The sequence below is a fragment of the Sinocyclocheilus rhinocerous genome, unplaced genomic scaffold (genome assembly GCF_001515625.1).
Source record: "Sinocyclocheilus rhinocerous isolate Xijiao unplaced genomic scaffold, SAMN03320098_v1.1 scaffold1403, whole genome shotgun sequence".
Classification (NCBI taxonomy): domain Eukaryota; kingdom Metazoa; phylum Chordata; class Actinopteri; order Cypriniformes; family Cyprinidae; genus Sinocyclocheilus; species Sinocyclocheilus rhinocerous.
In genome coordinates, this window is record NW_015641009.1 from 291 (window position 1) to 18681 (window position 18391).

At 35.7% G+C, this 18391-nt stretch overlaps 3 protein-coding genes across 6 annotated transcripts; 2 read left to right on the forward strand and 1 right to left on the reverse strand.

Annotated features, from left to right (window-relative positions):
- The first annotated feature begins 804 nt into the window (after positions 1 to 804).
- On the forward strand, positions 805 to 1505 carry LOC107753475 (39S ribosomal protein L9, mitochondrial-like). Its single transcript, XM_016569627.1, has 2 exons — positions 805 to 1050; positions 1154 to 1505. Exons 1-2 carry the CDS (start codon positions 913 to 915, stop codon positions 1265 to 1267), a joined length of 252 nt encoding a protein of 83 aa, XP_016425113.1. The 5' UTR covers positions 805 to 912; the 3' UTR covers positions 1268 to 1505.
- A 1929-nt stretch (positions 1506 to 3434) lies between these two features.
- On the reverse strand, positions 3435 to 8492 carry prcc (proline rich mitotic checkpoint control factor). 2 transcript variants are annotated; one of them, XM_016569611.1, is made up of 6 exons: positions 7836 to 8492; positions 7712 to 7759; positions 5996 to 6487; positions 5813 to 5908; positions 4364 to 4507; positions 3435 to 4273 (listed from the first exon to the last, which is right to left on the reverse strand). In XM_016569611.1, exons 1-6 carry the CDS (start codon positions 8064 to 8066, stop codon positions 4121 to 4123), a joined length of 1164 nt encoding a protein of 387 aa, XP_016425097.1. In that variant the 5' UTR covers positions 8067 to 8492; the 3' UTR covers positions 3435 to 4120. The 2 variants fall into 2 exon arrangements, with proteins under 2 accessions (XP_016425097.1, XP_016425098.1); XM_016569612.1 differs by lacking the exon at positions 3435 to 4273 and having other exon boundaries at positions 5805 to 5908.
- A 2987-nt stretch (positions 8493 to 11479) lies between these two features.
- On the forward strand, positions 11480 to 18186 carry LOC107753463 (DNA-binding protein RFX5-like). Of its 3 annotated transcripts, none has more exons than XM_016569608.1 (10): positions 11480 to 11538; positions 12839 to 12986; positions 13618 to 13651; positions 13817 to 13899; positions 14133 to 14252; positions 14426 to 14542; positions 14934 to 15012; positions 15187 to 15385; positions 15906 to 16000; positions 16410 to 18186. In XM_016569608.1, the coding sequence occupies exons 2-10, from the start codon at positions 12895 to 12897 to the stop codon at positions 17400 to 17402; spliced, it is 1812 nt and encodes a 603-aa protein (XP_016425094.1). In that variant the 5' UTR covers positions 11480 to 11538; positions 12839 to 12894; the 3' UTR covers positions 17403 to 18186. The 3 variants fall into 3 exon arrangements, with proteins under 3 accessions (XP_016425094.1, XP_016425095.1, XP_016425096.1); XM_016569609.1 differs by having other exon boundaries at positions 11511 to 11568; XM_016569610.1 differs by lacking the exon at positions 11480 to 11538 and adding an exon at positions 12101 to 12233.
- The last annotated feature ends 205 nt before the right edge of the window (positions 18187 to 18391 follow it).

Genomic DNA, 18391 nt, shown 5'->3' on the forward strand with positions numbered 1-18391 from the left:
CCCCTAAATCTAATAACTGGTTGTGCCACCCTTTGCTGCAACAACTGCAATCAAGCGTTTGTGATAACTCGCAATGAGTCTCACATCGCTGTAAAGGAATTTTGGCCCACTCTTCTTTGCAAAATTGTTTTAATTCAGCCACATTGGAGGGTTTTCGAGCAGTTTAAGGTCATGCCACAACATCTCAATCAGATTTAAGCCCGGACTTTGACTTGGCCACTCCAAAACCTTAATTTTGTTTTTCTTGAGCCATTCAACGGTGGACTTGCTGGTGTGTTTTGGATCATTGTCCTGCTGCATAACCCAAGTGCGCTTGAGCTTGAGCTCACAAACTTGTGGTTAATGGCTCTGACTGTGGTTCGCTGTAGTCCCAAAGCCTTAGAAATGGCTTCATAACCCTTTCCAGGCTGATACATGTCAACTATTTTGTTTCTCATCTGTTCTTGAATTTCTTTAGATCGCGGCATGATGTGTTGCTCTTTAAGCATGCTTCACTTTGTCAGACAGATTCTATTTAAGTGATTTCTTGATTCAACAGGTCAGGCAGTAATCAGGCCTGCGTGTGGCTAGTGAAATTTAACTCAGCTTTCTAAAATAATGTGGTTAATCACAGTTCTTTTATGATTTAACAGGAGGGGGCAATTAATTTTTCATGTAGGGCCAGGTAGGTTTGGACAGCTTTTTTCCCTTAATAAAAGAAATAATTTAAAACCTGCATTTTGTATTTACTTGCTTTATCTTTGTGTAATATTAAAATTAGTTTGATGATCTGAATCTTTTAAGTGTGACAAATATGCAAAAAATAAAAAACAGGAAGGGGACAAAAACCTTTTCACGGCACTGTATATACACACACACAGGTGTATATGCGTGTATAAAAATAATGCAGACCCACATTGTTCACATAATCCAATGCAGTGCTTTATTATGTTATGTTTTTACAATTTGCTGTGTTTCTGTCCACAGCTCGGTGTGGTTGTGCCGACACATGCCTTGACTCTTCCAGAAGAACCAATCACAGGGCCTGGAGAGTACTGGTGTAATGTCACAGTAAGTACATTTACTTTAAAATACAGTTTTAGGATAATTTAGCTCAAATGCTCTCATATAATTCATTCATTGCTTATCTGAATGTTGTTTTCTCCTCTCTCAGGTGAACGGAGTGGACACAGTCAGGGTGCCCATGTCTGTGGTGCAGTTTGTGGAGCCCAGTCAACGGCTGCTGATGAAGAAACAGGAAAAGCAAGAGCAGTCAGATTCAGAGTAGTGTTTTCTTCACTAAAATGCTTTGCAGGAAACAACTTGGAGAATATACACAAGGAATTTGTACAAATAAAATGATTTTCGTTTATTTCTTTTTGTGTGGTCTGTTTTTCTTATTTTTCAAACTTGTTTTAAAGAGTTAAAGTACAACATTTTTGAAATAAATTAACATGATCTTCATCACACTATGTAAATTCTCACTTAGAACAGGGAAATGAAGTGTATCTAGTCAAATAAATTAAAAAATGTGAATTTAAAATTTGTCATTTACTGCATGATGCATGATATACGATGTTCTTTGTCTTTAAATTTTTTTTTTTTTAACATTTCAGGATGGGATGTTACATCCTCACCCACATTGCTATATCACTGTCCACTTGTTTTTGGGTTTATTTATTTATTACAACATCAAATCAAAATGACTGATGAAAGTGGTGTGCATCAAGTACCAAATATTTACTATTTTCACTTGTCATACAAAAATGTGTAGCAAAATACGTAATTTTGGGGAAATATAGGAGAAACTTAGCTTAATTGTATATTTAAAAATAAAAAGAATAAATATTCTGTATTTATTTATACATTTTTATAAACTATTTTTCCTGTAACATCAAAGTACATAATTTTGGAGAGAAAAAGCTTTATGTTTATATATATATATATTATATATTTAATTGATTAAAAATAAAATAATATACTTTATTGTCAATAACAGTATTATTCCTACATCAAGTAACCTAAATCACTAGGTTAACCTCTGACTGCTGTATTACTTTTATGATTTTTTTTTCTTTCCGCTATTTGTGACCCTGGAGCACAAAACCAGTCTTAAGTCGCTGGGGTATATTTGTAGCAATAGCCAAAAAAACATTGTATGGGTCAAAATTATAGATTTTTCTTTTATGCCAAAAATCATTAGGATATTAAGTAAAGATCATGTTCCATGAAGATATTTTGTAAATTTCCTACTGTAAATTTATTAAAAACCTAATTTTTGATTAGCAGTATGCATTGCTAAGAACTTCATTTGGACAACTTTAAAGGCGATTTTCTCAATATTTTGATTTTTTTGCACCCTCAGATTCCAGATTTTCAAACAGTTGTATCTCGGCCAAATATTGTCCTATCATAACAAACCATTACACCAAGCTTATTTATTCAGCTTTCAGATGTTGTATAAATCTCAATTTCGAAAAATTGACCCTTATGACTGGTTTTGTGGTCCAGGGTCACATTTGGGTATATTGAGATATATGATTCTATTATTTACATCTCATCACATTATTTACATTTTTACACCACTGCACATGATGCATTCATTAGTGATTATGTTGCGATCTATTACATAGCTTGTACTTAGAAGTATCTTTTCCTTCCAGAACAGCCCAGAGTCGCCGTCTCACTTCAGAATGTCCGTATCAACTTGACAGCATCATAAAGTTCCAGCATAGTTTTCAGCTGGAAGTGTCGTGTTCCACCTCAACAAAATCATTCTCTGTTGAGAATGAGATCTGAAGTACCAAAAAATCACTGCCATTTTTACTGGGTCATCTTGTCACTGTGTGTTATGTGATATGGGAAGCATCTGTTTGAAAATGGTTAGTCTGCCCAGATAGGGCTGAAAGAGCATGTTGTCCAAGTGCAGTAATAATTTTTTTGGCATCAAGGGGCCACCCGAACAAACTTTTCTTGCCCTGTCAAGAGATCTCTCTAACATACTGGTGATTTATCTAAATAAATAATTTTTGAAGAGTACTGTAAGTTCGACCTTCACAATGTTCCATCCTCCAGTAACGGCTGGGTGTATTTACTACTAGTCCAACCCATTTAAATGGCTAAAAATCTGTATGAAGTTCAAATTCAAGTAACTGACATTTTCAACATTTTTTTAAAGTTGAGTAAAACACCCAAATTCAATTAATATGAAATCATTGTTCAGTTTAATATTTTGTGTCTTGAACTCATTCCTACATTTTTACACATTTAGCATTAAAGTCCTTTTAACCTTCTGCAGCTCTATGTAAAAATAGAGTAAATGTCAAATTATACTGTAAAGAAAGTGTATTGTGCGCAGGTTTATGTATTTTTATTTCCGGCAGTGATATAGGAACTATTTCACACATAAAAGTGTTTTTACACACAAAATGAAAATTGGAGTATATTTTCTACAGTTGCAGTGAAATTGTTATTCTTTATTCATGGTTCTACGATTAAGAATCAACATTCATATGAAAACAAGCAGCTAAAAGATAGGAAGATTCACTCAAATACTTTTTTACAAGGTTTTGCAATACTTTACAATAAGATTGTATACATTAACATTTAATATTAATTTTGTATACATTAACAGTAATGAATGCATTTTCAACTAACAATAAACAGTATTTCTATATTAACACTGACCAAAATGAAGAAATGCTATAAAAAGAACTAATGTTAACATAAAGAACCTTATTGTAAAGTGTTTCCAATTTTTTTATATATATATATATATATGCCACTGCTCACGATGGCAGTGTGGAAGACAAGACCTTCCCAAGTCAAGACATCCCAATCATTTAATAAACAAATAAATCATGTGAACCAACAACAGCTACTATTATGTTACAGGTGACCCAAAACCCAATGTAGTTTAAATGGAACGATAATATTAGGTAGACAACTGGGAGCAATCTTCAACATTATAATAGCAGCCAATAGTGTTTTAAAGTCCTCAGCTCCTTTCCGAAACAATACAAACTGGTATTACATCTCTAAAAGCTGGCAAAAAGATGGCATTTCTGTATTGGCTGCAGTCTCGGACAAAATCTGCTCGACATTAGGTAGAGGTGTGCACAACATCTTGATATCCAGTCCATTAGAATCCATACTTGGCTTGCGTTTGTCGTCGAGTTAACTTGTTTTCAGCCCAGTTGTTCTTGAGTTCCAGCTCGCGTTCCTTGGCCTGATGAATCAGATATGTGATTTGGTGCTTGCGTCTCTGTTGTCCTGTTGGCTGATCTCCTTTTTTCTGGAAAGGAGATGGAAAAGTCAGACTTTTTCTTTCATTTATCTCCTTCAAACAAACAGCCATCAGAAAACGGACACTTGAGGTGCTCACCTTGCTGAAGGACTTGCGGGGCTCTGCCTCTGCTGTCATGTTCTTTGTCAGCCATTGCTTATTGCCACTCAGCTGATCGTCTCCTTTGATCTCCAGGAACTTGATTTCTTCTCTTCCACGATTCTGTTTCCCCTGTAGCCGCCGCTGCTGTCATGATGCTGGGAAGCACTAGATATTTGCTAGAGCATTCTTAGTGGTTGGTAGGTCGCTATACAGAATTTTACACCTCTTTTGCATTCACCAGGCAAAATTATATATAAAATCTCAATAAGATGTATGATATGAAGCATCATTCAAAGATGTGAGATAAATACACAACTAAATTTAGGATTATGGATTAAAAAAATCTGATCAGCTAAGGACAAAATGTTCCCATTCAATATGACATTACAATAATAATAATTATTATGATTAATTAAATATTTTATTATTTAAATTACATGAATTCAATCAATAAAGTTACAAAATTACAAAAAACAAGTCACTATTACTAAGAAATATATAGTATTTATAAATATTATTGCAATAATGTACAATAAAAGAGAGAATGTAATAAATCATATTTAAATTTTTTAATTACTAAAATAAAAAAAATAAACCAATTCATTGTTTGTTAATATATGTTTGTGTACTGTGTATATTTATTATGTATATATAAAAGCACACACATACAGCATATATTTTGAAAATATTTACATGTGTTTACATGTATATATTTATATTCATATAATTTATATTATATATAAATATATTTAATATATAAACATAACATATTTGTTCTTAAATATATACATGCATGTGTTTGTATTTATATATACTGTACATAATACACAGTACACACACACACATATATATTATGTGAACAAAAACGTTTCTTTTGGATGCGATTAATCGCGATTAATCGTTTGACAGCACTAAAATTAATATATTATAAAGAAATATATACTATAAGAAATATATTACTAATATATTGCAATAATACTACTATACTGTACAATAAAAAATAACAGTGTAATAATAATACATTCAAATGTTGCTATTGTTCTAAATGATACTTTTATTATTATTTAAATTACAAAAATTAAATTAACAAAGAAACACATTACTATTGCAATAATAATATTGTACTGTACAATAAAAATGATCTAATAATAATTATTATTATTATTATATTTTATTTCATTATTATTTAAATTACAATATGTTACTGCAACATGGCAATACTATAAAATGTTTAGAAATGAGAAATACCAACAATATTGATTATTATTTTATTTAAAGAATGATAATAAAATTCAAATACTAATATTTATGTCTATAAGTGGAATAAACGCATTTTTTATTCAAGCTATTTATGTGGGTCATACTTCAGCTTGAAAAATATGTAAATAATCCATATAAATACAGAACAAACACATCCCTGAGATAATAAAGATACTACAAACAACTTACTGCTTCATCATTGAACAATGAAGAGGATCCTGAATCCTCTTGCTCATCAGCCGCAGGGTTCGGGTCTTGGTAATATCCTTCACCATAGTAATCCTGCCAAACACATGCATAAAACATCAGCTGCTGACATGACAAGCAATATACTGGGGTATGAAGCTTCTTCATAAGGACAGGTTTTACCTGTGGAGAAGTCTCTGGCAGTGGATTTGCGGGATACTGATGTTGATATTCTCCGCTCTCATAGTCTTGCATGGCTCCGGCTGATCTACTGTGACTGTCTGCGTTAGGAACAAAGTCCAGTGGGGCGTCCTCCACACCGGGTGGAGGGTGCAGAGAGGGAATGTACTGCTGAGAATGCGGGTTTTGAGACATCACAGGCTGTGCTGAGCTTTCCGGAAGGGAAAAGTAGTTCTCTGGAGCGAGTTCATCGTCACTTCCCTCTTCATCCGCGGCCATTTGTTTGGCTAGCTGCAGCGCCGCTGACTTTGCAGCCGCTTTGATGGCGGACGGGGACGGGCTGCTTCCAGAAAGAGCCTGGGACTTTGCTGGGGTCGCCTTCGGCTTATCTGACCCAGGGCGTTTGGTTAGGGTGTGCGGCAGCAGGGGCCGCGCGGTCTCCTTCACCACCAGATTCTTAGGCTGGGGAAGCAGAGAGGACAGACCACCACCTCCCTGGAAGAATATAGAGAAAATATTCTTTTTTTTACTATTATGTAAATTCACAGAGACCATTTATACATTCACGTTTTTTAACATTATGATGAAAAATGGGCCAGCGCGAGAATGCTGTGGTATTGATGCTACAACCAACAGCTCATTAACATATGCCTTAATCATTATTCATGAGGGAAAGAACTACAATCCTATGAAGCATTGTGAATGACACAATTTAATTAAAAATGATTCATATTAAACAATTGATTTAAACATGTTGATTATGTGTATAGAAACAATATATTTTACGTTTACTATAAAATATGCATATTATGCATACAAATATTTAAGTAGTTTGAGAGTGGAAAGATTTGCTTGTTATGATTCTCTTAGTGCTGTCAAACGATTAATTGCGATTAATCGCATCCAAAATAAAAGTTTTTGTTTACATAACATATATGAGTGTACTGTTTATACTTATGTATATATAAATACACACACATTGTGTGCATACACATACATTGCATGTATATATTTAAGAAAAAAGCGTTATGTTTAGATATTAAATATATTTATATATAATATAAATTATATGAATATATATACACATGTAAATACATAAATATATACAGTATGTGTGTATTTATATATACATAATAAATATACACAGTAAACACACACACATATATTATGTGAACACAAACTTTTATTTTGGATGCGATTAATCGTTTGACAGCACTAGATTGGTGGAGATTTCTGCAGAGTAGGTTTGTTTTTTCCTCACAGTAGGTCTGTTTTTAATGGTTTATAAGTTAGAATTTAAATTCAATTCACCTATGGAAAAAATAAGGAGATTTTTATTTCCAAAACCTGACTGTTGCACTCAATAAAGGAACTGTAGTAAACATACTTAATAGTTAATTATAAATAATTTATATCAAATAAATATATTTATATCTAATTATAGATATTTAATAATACTTTTATATATTTAAATATTTAAAAACAAGCTTGTTTAATCCTAAGGATCAGATAGTTCATTATACATTTATATCTAATAAATATATTTATATCTAATTATAGATATTTAATATTTGTTTAAATATATTTTTAAAATAGCTTGTTTAATTCTAAGGGTCAGAAAAGGGAGAAAATAATCATTTAAAATTAAATCACAGCTGTTTTGGTGAAGGAAAAAAAAACACTAATAGACTCAAATGCTTTTTTTTTTTTTATCCATACCCGAGGAGCTGATTTCTTTCGGACGGGCTCATCATCATCAGAGTCAGACTAGAACAGAAAAACACCATCAGTCAGAAACAGTTTCAGTAAAATGATTGGGCATTAATGGATCTCTAAAACTCACATCTGCTGGTTTTATTTCAGGAACGGTGATTTTAACGGGCTCTGTGCGTTTCTTGGGTTTGGGCAGATCTATAGTCATCCTCTTAGGTTGAGGAGCTGATGTCTGATCCGCGGTTTTCGGCGCGGGCAGAGACGTGAAGAGTCCGCCGATCTTACCCGCGGGGCGAAGAGGTGAAGCCGGCGATTCATCGCGATCACTGTCGTCGCTGCTGTCGTACGCTACCAGAGACATCTCCACCGATCAGACCCGTTCAGTTCAGTTCATAAGAGAGTGAATCAGACACAAGAATCGCTGACGAGCTACTTTTGCATCACTTTCATCAAAGCAGCTCCACTGATCCCATATCCTCCTGTACTCCCAGATTTATAAGGACCAAGATTGTGTGTAAATATCTAATAAATGTCAGATCTCAACATCGATGACAAATTCGCCTCCAGATAATTCAACGCTTGCTGTAGGAGCTGTGCTTGCATTAGAAAAGCAGGTTTTAAATTACGCGATCAACATAAATATATTAGTCTAAACAAACAAGTGATAACTGTTAATAATTATAAATCGTTCCTCTCTTAACCATTAGACCCATAAACATTTTTCTCTTCCACCATCGTGAAGTATATCCTCAACATCCGCTGCACCGTTTCACAGGATTCCGCAACACTGCCACCAACTGGACTGGAGTGGAATCTCATCAATAAACCAATGAATGAATAAACTGACGAACAACTGAAAAAACCCCGAATGTTATTATATACGATAGTCTTGCAAAAAAAACAAAAACATAACTGACCCATAGGTCTACTCGAGAAACTCTAGATAGAACCCCTATACATAATGTATTTTTTATGATATTTTATCAATTGTTAGGTAGATGAACAGATAGATAAACATAGTTTGTTGTTGCTAAGACAAAGAAGCTAGTTTTCAAGTTGCATTTGTTTAATACTACTTCAGACATCAGTTGTAAACACAGCAAAAACTTCACCTAAAATTGCGTTAGGCTTTTATGTGTCTACTATTTGTTCAGTAAAGGTTAGTGTTAGGCAGAATACGGAGTGGTGTTGGTAATATTTTTTAACGTTTTTGAAAGCATTCTCTTATGCTCACCAAGGCTAAATTCATTTCAGAAAAGCAGTTAAAGCAGTAATATTGTAAAATATCATCTGAATAGAAAAGCTGAAATGTCAGAAGTCATTACTCCAGTCTTCAGTGCCACACAATCCTTCAGAAATCACTCTAAATATGCTGATTTGAAACATTTCTTTTTAATCTCAATGTTAAAAACAGTTGTGCTCAATATTTTTGTGGAAACTTTTTCACATTTTTCAGGATTCTTTGATGAATAGAGTTCAAAATAGCATTTCTTTGAAATGGAAATCATTTGTAACATTACAAATGTCTTTTTTAATCTATCAATTTAACACACAAGTAACAAAAATAACAAAAGTATTAATTTCTTTTTAAAAAATAATACTGACCCTAACTTTTGAATGGTAATGTACGTTTGTACAGAAAATAAGCCATGTGTATCAGCTGGTAGCATGTGTCTGTGGCATAAAAACAAGGAAACGGACTAAAACATTTGGTTGGGTTTATTGACAAAGTCTGCAGAACACATACAATATTTCTCAATGATAAATTATCTTGCTAATGTTGTTAAGTTTAAACACACAGTCTCTGTGGTAACTCAGTACCAGTAGCTTTTACGAGGCCTTCTATCTTCCTGAATGTTCATTTTCTCCATAACTTCTTCCTCTAGGGTTTTCAAAGATGGTGTGTATGTTTTCTGAAGCGTGTCTTCTGGTGATGTGTCTTTGGGTCCATCTGCAAGGTACATAAACACTCTCAGATTTCTGATAACTGAACCATATTTAAATGTCTAAAACTAAAGGAAGAAATGCATTGTTTTTAATGTGTAAACACAGCAAAAACTTCACCTAAAATTGCGTTAGGCTTTTATGGTCTGTAAACTGTGTCTACTACTTGTTCAGTAGAGGTTAGTGTTAGGCAGAATACTGAGTGGTGTTGATAATATTTTTTAACGTTTTTGAAAGCATTCTCTTATGCTCACCATGGCTAAATTCATTTCTGAAATGCAGTCAAAGCAGTAATATTTTAAAATATCATTTGAATAGAAAACAGTTGAAATGTCAGAAGTCATTACTCCAGTCTTCAGTGCCACACAATCCTTCAGAAATCACTCTAAATATGCTGATTTGAAACATTTCTTTTTAATCTCAATGTTAAAAACAGTTGTGCTCAATATTTTTGTGGAAACTTTTTCACATTTTTCAGGATTCTTTGATGAATAGAGTTCAAAATAGCATTTATTTGAAATGGAAATCATTTGTAACATTACAAATGTCTTTTTTAATCTATCAATTTAACACACAAGCAACAAAAATAACAAAAGTATTAATTTCTGACCCTAACTTTTGAATGGTAATGTACGTTTGTACAGAAAATAAGCCATGTGTATCAGCTGGTAGCATGTGTCTGTGGCATAAAAACAAGGAAACGGACTAAAACATTTGGTTGGGTTTATTGACAAAGTCTGCAGAACACATACAATATTTCTCAATGATAAATTATCTTGCTAATGTTGTTAAGTTTAAACACACAGTCTCTGTGGTAACTCAGTACCAGTAGCTTTTACGAGGCCTTCTATCTTCCTCGTTACATCCACAAGGGTCAAACTTGTGTAGAACATGCGCTACTTCCTTTTCCTTTCGAGCCAAGCGACGTAGATGTCAAAATAAAAGTCTCGATTGGCAGCGAACACTTTCAAAAAAAAATTTTTTTTAATTAAAAAATAAATTACCGTTTTTTTTAATTGAACAGAGCTATTTTAATATGTTTTACGGATTTAGAATAATTCAGTAAGTCTTCTTGAAATACAGATAAAATTAGTTTTGTCGGCACCTCCAGGAGAAGGTATTAGGAGTAATATATGTTAGTAAGACTTTTTAAGAATTGCTTTTGGGAGAATATGAAAGCATAAACACATGGCTCTTAATTTACTGCAAACTGGGCTCGGAAATGTCAACAAATCAAATTCTGGATAATTTTATTTGGTAAACAACACACAATAAATTCATGTGACATTAAGTTTATTTAAGGTGACTAAGTTACTGGAGTGAAATAAATCAAAGGAGTGTAAAAAGTTGCTCTTTTCATGTTCCTAGGATTGAGTTGAGCTTGACATTAGCGTGAGCTGTATTAATGATTGAAAAGCTGTGTTCATAAATGTAGTGTTCTTGCTTTTACAATTAAGTGTTCCTGCTTTCAGTACATAAACGTAAATGGCAGGTAAAGACTTTGGCAGTAAACAATTCATATTACAACAGTAGTATTTATTAATACCAATTATTGTATTAATACCACCATACAAATCCATAGTGTGAATTTTAAACATTTTAAGAAAATACTCATTATTGTTAGCCCAATAACAGTTGTTTATGTTTTATGAAAAAGTACACAAAATATGATAGCTGCCTGACAGAATATTAAAAGGATTCTATCTTTTTTTTTTTTTACTCGCATAAAACCATTAACCAATCAAATCGCCTTTTCATTCTGTATCCAAGCAGGATGACTCAAACCAGCCAACTAGCGTCGAGCTTTGCTTTGTAGTCAGGCAGACATAACACAGTCGTCCAATCACAAAATAAGCCGAGAGGGGATTTTTGCTCTATATTTGTCTCAGGTAGTTTCTTTTTCGTTTATAAAATAAACGGTACTATTATTTTCTATTTGAATGAGATATTACACTAGGTAAACTTTGTACAATGACAATAGGTATAGTTTATGAGAAAGGCCAGGTATTTTAACGTAATAATCGAAGGTTTTCGAGGCGTACAAGTGTGGCTAGCTAGTTCTATAGCAACAGTCATTGGTAATGATATTAACGATAGCTAGCTTGTGCATACATATACTAAAAACTAAAGTTATTTTTACAAATGATGTAATTAAGTTACGAATTATATTAAGTAACTGTTCATTTATGTCGGTTTCGTTAAGTCGACGTCTCTTCGGCCTGTTCAAACTCATGTTAGCCTATTAGCTGCTATGTCACGCTCATTTAAACTAGGCTGCTGTGAGGTTTATTTCTAGTGATCAATGAGCGTTTGCGTTTGAGAATATGGTTAACTTGCGCTAAAATGAGCTTTTGGTCATAAATAACCAATGGCTTCGTCTAGTTTCTGGTTGGTTGGCCTTTCAATACGCCCACAAAGAGATACACATGGGTGTAATCAACCAGACCTGTGCATATCTCATATATGCTAGTCGTACATTAGATTAAATCATGCATTAAAGTGATTGAAAGTGATCGGATTTGCTCCTGGTGTCATGCATACACCGGCTGAACGCGTCAGTTTCTTATGTTGAGATCTTCATTGGGTGCGTGTGTGCTGAATATGAGGAAATGTCTGGACTGGGGCAGGAAAAACAGCCCTGCAGTATTGGGGCATGGTCGCTATCCGATTGACCTAACAGTTTCATGAGTGGCTGTATTCTCGAAATCTTGAGCGTTTAGACGTGGGAGAATTAGGCGCTTGCGTGGTTTCATTTCGTGTTTACAGTCTGTCGCTGTACGTGTAAACCTGGCCTAAATATGTCAGTTTGTAGTGAAACTGATGATCATTTACAGACATGTGATGAATTGAATGTTTACCAGTAAGCAGCTTGTTCTTAGACTGTTTTAACATATTGCCTGCAGACTTTAAGTTCTTGTGCATACTAAAGAAATACTATAAAACAATTGTGCCTTTAAACACTTTATACTACATATATGGTCTAAAACTGCAACACCCTACAACTTTTTCTGTTGACTTTTAGTTGCATTGATCTAATGTGCAATGTTCTGGTTGCATGGTGAATAATCCTCTCAATAAACCTAGAATTAATTTACTTTTTAAAACACACTGTTGCATATTAGACACTCAGCTTTGAAAGTTATCCAAAACCTTATGTGGACACATACTAACATCTGCCTCGTGTTCTAGAGCTTCAGGTCCAGGAGGGTTCTGAATGCAGTTTGTCGGTCCAGTGTGGTTGAGACATGGCAGAAGATCAGTTAAAGGCAGACGCCTCGGCTGGGGAGGGGGAGACGGAGCCCAGTATGCTGCTGCAGAAACTTAAAAGCAACATTTCGTAAGAACTATTTATTTTTACTCTTTCTTCATTGTGGTTCAGATAGAATGTTAAATCTTTATTTTCTGAAGAAATGGTATATCATGGTTAAAATTAAGCAGAGTGGTGTTTGCAGAGCTGTAGCATTAAGGGAATATTTTACCTAAAAAGGAAAGTTTGTGGAAAATGTACTCACCCTCAAAATGTGGTGATGATTGTTTCTTCATTGGAACGGATTCGGAGAAATTTAGTATTACTTTACCTGCTTACCTATGGATCCTCTACAGTGAATGGGTGCCATCAGAATCAGAGTCCAAATAACTGATAAAAGCATCACAATAATCCACAACACTCCAGCCCATCAATTACAGTCGTGTGAAGCGAAAAGCTGCATGTTTGTAAGAAAGACATTTGAAATCTTTTAAGGCATTCACTGAAGAGGATCCATTGGTGAGCAAATTATGTAATGCTATATTTCTCCAAATCTGTTTTGATGAAGAAACAAACTCATCTACATCTTGGATGACCTGAGGTTTAGTTAATTATTAGCAGATTCTTTTTAGCCCGAACCCTTAATGTCATTGATGAATGCACTATACATGTGTGTATGCAGATGTATATGTAAATATATGCGCATTCCATCTTTTCACAGTAAAAATGTGCAGGGCAAAGTGGACAAAATTTTGGTAAGTTTCTTAGAGGATAAAATAACATGAAATGTTAGCCTTCTGAGATTGTATAACTGTCTTGTTGTATAGTATAATATTTCAACTCAATCAGCTTATTTGTGTTTCTGAGCACATATTCTTGCCCTTATTCTGTCTTTCTCCCTGTGACATGTCTCCTCTTAGGAAGATGTACAGCGTTTCTCTGACAACGATAAGCTCTACCTTTATCTACAGCTACCCTCAGGTCCAGGTGCAGGAGAGAAGAGGTACATAAAATCACACAAGTATACTTCAGTCAGCCTTGATCCGCTTTTTAAATCTGTATATTTTTTAATGCATCAATTCTGAAAAATCTAATCTGAGTAAATGAAAGTATTTGATGTCCCTTAAGTTTATTTTTTAAAATCCCAGCTAATCAGGCTAGCTAGAAATATGACAAATGTGACAAGAAATATCATATTTGACACATGTTTGCAAACTGCTTCTCTGTGTGCACCAGTGGTGATTCAAACTCGGTCAACACGGCAGACCAGCTTCACACCTGCAACTGGATCCGTAGCCACTTGGAAGAACATCCTGACACCTGCCTGCCTAAACAAGATGTTTACGAGACATACCGGTAAGGACTGGGGTGCAGAATATGCACACAAGCCTCTTAGACAGAGTTATAATTCAAGTAAACACTTGCTGTTTTCCTAGACTTTTAAGGGTCCATTATCAGTTTTTTTCTGTTCATGTTTGCAATTTGTCACAAAATACAATGATTACTTACTGGCTTTTATATCTAAACAGGAAGCACTGTGACAACTTACAGCATCGGCCTCTAAGTGCAGCAAATTTTGGCAAAATCATCCGAGACATCTTCCCAAACATTAAAGCACGACGACTGGGTGGTAGAGGACAGTCCAAATATCCTTTTGTCTCTAAATTCATTTAATTTGTATAAACGTAGACAAACATTTATGACTTCTAAAACCCTATCTAGAGCAGTCGAAGACATCTCAGTGAATGTAGATTCATCAATCTCGTAAAAACACACATTAAACTGTTAAAGATTTCTAAATATTTGAGAGATTTAGATGGCTTTCTACACATCGTCAACACACTTGATACAGTTTTTCTCTGTAATGGTTTCGTTTAGAGAGGTTTTCAAGATGTCTTTTTACTTTTGACAAGTAAATGTAATCTCATGCTTTACATTCATTCAAATAATTTAACTAAATTTGAACTAAAATTCTTATTGTTTTATTTAATGAAACCTAATGTATTGTTCGGTGTCCCTTAACATAATTGCCAGCACGTACTGCTATAGTGGGATACGTCGAAAGACTGTGTTAAACATGCCATTATTGCCCAACTTGGACCTCAAAAATGACCCGGTATGACTGTCTTCTTACTGCTGACTTTTTTCTCTAAATTGCTTTCACAACATTAAAATAATATAGGTCAGTGGTTTTCAACCCTGTTCCCCTGCCCCCCACACACACACAGGGTTGAAAGCCACTGATATAGGTTGTCAGTTATATTTTGTCTATGTGATGTGTCACCTCCAGTCTGAACTGACAGAACTGGTGCAAACCTACAAGCAAGAGGTCACCGAAGCAGCCTGTGAACTTATCTGTGACTGGGCCCAAAAGATCCTCAAGCGCTCTTTTGACACGGTGGTAGAAATCGCACGCTTCCTCGTACAGGAGCACATCGTCAACCCACGCTGCAGCCAAGCCGAGCTTGTCACTTCAGCTGCTCTGGCAGGTACGTGCAAGTGAAAATAGTAAGATGATATGTTAAGATTTGCTTAGCATTATTGTGGTGTCATTGATGTACTATTATAGTTATTGTTAATAGTTTGAATTAGATTGTATTTTCTGTGCTATGGGCATCCCGAGTTCAAATCCCGGCTCAAGGACTTTTCCCGATCCCGCCCCCCTCTCTCTCTCCCACTTTGTTTTCTGTCAGATTTAAACTGTCCTATCATAATAAAGGCAAAAACGCCAAAAATAAATCTTAAAAAAAAATATATATATATTATATTCGTTTTTTTAAATAAAGTAGTTTTTATTAAGTTTTAGTTTAATTTTAATTATTTTAGTAGTTAAACTAAAGAAAAGGAGAAATGTTGCATTGGCAACTAGATGAATTAACAAGTTTTTTTAATATTTTATTTTAATTAAATTAATTATTTTATGGTTTTAGTTAACAATAATAGCCCTGATTTTGCTACATTGCTTTAGGAGTGAAGCTACATTTGTGGTTTGTTTTTTGGTTTTCATAGGCGGACCCTCCAAACCTCATAAAGTAATTAAAAAGATTGCAGCAGCTTCCCGAGCAGGTGGAGCAGAAGAAGATAATGTCAGTGCAGAAAATAAGGTAATACTGGTCTGAAATTTGAACATTTCAGATTTTATATCTGTGCTTCTTCCCCCAAATTTCTCCCCCGAATAATTTTGATTCATAAATCAATCAGTTTTGCACTAATCTCTGGAATAGAGTATCATCAAATATTTTTCTATAATGACTGTATAAATGATAATAGTCCCAGTCAACTGATTTCCTACATATCTGTGCCACTTTTATATTTCTCAACTGAAATCAATATGTAATGGCTTTTTTTTTGGTAAGCAGCCATGTCAAAAGTGGGATAATTTATAATCAGCCAATCAGTTTCACAGAACAAACCAAATAAGGGCATGCTGATCACCTTGTCAGGTTTGTTTTATGACAGCAGTATTGTATACTATAAATGGTAAATATAGTACCGTTGTGATGTTTTTGGCAGCAAAAAGAGAAAGACGGTGTGGAACAGCCGCCATCCAATAAGCAGCAGGTCAGTGAAAAACCAACCAATAAGGTTGAGTCTGCTCGAGTGGAGGCTTATATGAAGAAGCTGCCTCAGCTCCTTCCCAGAGGCACCGTTCCAGAGAAAACCTCCCCACCGTGTCTCGCACCAGCCGATTCGGGCAGCGTTCAAGTCACTCTGCCTATCACAGTCGCAACGATACCCTCTCAACCAGGCGGCACCGTCCCTGTTATGATTCTGCCATCAGGCGTGAGTCTTTCTTACCCAGAGCGCGAGAAAACATCAGTCACGGTCGCCACTTCCGCTGCTCCGACTCCAGTGGTCCAGAGAGCGCGACCGGCGGCTCCGAAGCGGGGCCCTGACCCCACCACCTCAGTGTCAGCTGCTGGTGTTGCTCCGAAACGCAAAAGAGGACGACCCAGAAAGCAAAGACCAGAAGACATGGCACTGCAGCTGCCGTCAGCCCCAACCTCAAATCCAAATCCAGCTTTGCTCACGAGAGGAGTAATTCAAAAGGCCTTGCCTTCCTGTGCACCCGCCGCTCCTTCACAGTTGGTGGAAATCGTGATCCAGGACCAGCAAGGCTTGATGCTTAGCCAGCTTCCGACCATCCAGGAAGTGACAGACGCTGAGCATAGAGGTGTAGTGGTCCAATATCAACCTGCAGCAGAACCTGAGAAGCAGCAGTCCGTCCTGCTAATGCAAGGGCCCAACCAACCGGGTTACGAGCTGAGCCGCAGGATGGTCATCCAGCGTGCGCCGTTATCCAGAGAAGGAAGGCCGGCTCCCCAAGAAGTGCCACAGTCCACCGTTTCGTACCTCCCGCCGGCAACGTTATTAGAAGACAGAGGAGAAGTGGAAATTACTCTGACTCCTGTGGAGCCACAGGTCGATTCCATGCCAAACTCAGCAGGTATTCCCAGCTCCTTCGGCTCCTTGTTTGGAGAAACCCCAAAACCAGACGCCCCGTGACAGCAGCACAGCACCCGACTCCCTGATCTCAATGTGCAATGCCTTTCCAGTGCTTCTGTGAATTGCATACTAGCTTGTAGTCAAACTTGAGGTATACCATCTTGGCTGAGCTTGACTGGGTGTGTCTGCTTTCTGTGTAAAATGATGTATAGAAGTACAACCTGTCATTGTTGCCTTCAAACAGCAACTACACTCATATTTTCATATGATTAATACGAAACATAAGTGAATTCCTGAAGACTCCAGGAGTGCTTTTAAAGAGATTATGAGTTTAAGTGGCCTAGAACAAAAGTTTTGACTGTTTTGACAAGAAAGAGCAAACTTTACAGCATTGAAAACTGAAACGAACAGATATACTCACAAATAACAGTCCAATCTGGTTCAGCTCAGTTATAAAATGAAAGGAAATCTAAAAAAAAAGATAAATCATCAGAGTTACCAAGGAACTGCTTACCATCTGTTGGCGTTTGTCACCATTCTCAGTGCCATAAGAGGGCAGTTGGTCTTTTTTGCTCTAACCGTCTTTGCATGTTTGTGTTTGTAAAACATGAATTGAGACATTTGAGTGTGTTTTCTAGCTGTTCAGATGACAAAGAGTGGTATTACGGGTTTGCAACTTCAGGGTTCGAAAAAAGTCCCTCCCTCGCCCAGTGAATGGGTTAATAGTTCAGTTTTTTTTAGACGTCGCAAAAAACAGATACACAAACTTTGAAATTACTACATCGAGTTGCTGTTGTGAAGGTCGAGAAGACACTACTGGTTCATATGGTGCACGGTGGATGGATAAACGAAGACCTCTAACGTCCCTTTAAATATGCAAATGAGGCTGTGATTTCGGGATTCTTCTCAAAGCCCCGCCCCCTGCGTTCAGGTCTGTTCAGTCGTTCTCTTACAGCAACGTAATTTAACACTTAACAGATGTAAATAATTTATCCGTGAGCCCAGAAGAATATCTTCATAGGTAAAGCATACCAGAACTAATTTAAAAC

What these genes read in the sequence shown, in the direction of transcription:
- LOC107753475 (XM_016569627.1), top strand. Translation starts at nt 913, where the DNA reads ATGCAGTGCTTTATTATGTTATGTTTTTACAATTTGCTGTGTTTCTGT. An exon ending in AGTACTGGTGTAATGTCACA is followed by an intron (nt 1,051 to 1,153) that starts GTAAGTACATTT and finishes CTCCTCTCTCAG; the next exon opens with GTGAACGGAGTGGACACAGT.
- prcc (XM_016569611.1), bottom strand. Translation starts at nt 8,066, where the DNA reads ATGTCTCTGGTAGCGTACGACAGCAGCGACGACAGTGATCGCGATGAA. An exon ending in CTGAAATAAAACCAGCAGAT is followed by an intron (nt 7,760 to 7,835) that starts GTGAGTTTTAGA and finishes TTTCTGTTCTAG; the next exon opens with TCTGACTCTGATGATGATGA. An exon ending in GAAAGAAATCAGCTCCTCGG is followed by an intron (nt 6,488 to 7,711) that starts GTATGGATAAAA and finishes ATATTCTTCCAG; the next exon opens with GGAGGTGGTGGTCTGTCCTC.
- LOC107753463 (XM_016569608.1), top strand. Translation starts at nt 12,895, where the DNA reads ATGGCAGAAGATCAGTTAAAGGCAGACGCCTCGGCTGGGGAGGGGGAG. An exon ending in CACTTCAGCTGCTCTGGCAG is followed by an intron (nt 15,386 to 15,905) that starts GTACGTGCAAGT and finishes TGGTTTTCATAG; the next exon opens with GCGGACCCTCCAAACCTCAT. An exon ending in ATGTCAGTGCAGAAAATAAG is followed by an intron (nt 16,001 to 16,409) that starts GTAATACTGGTC and finishes TGTTTTTGGCAG; the next exon opens with CAAAAAGAGAAAGACGGTGT.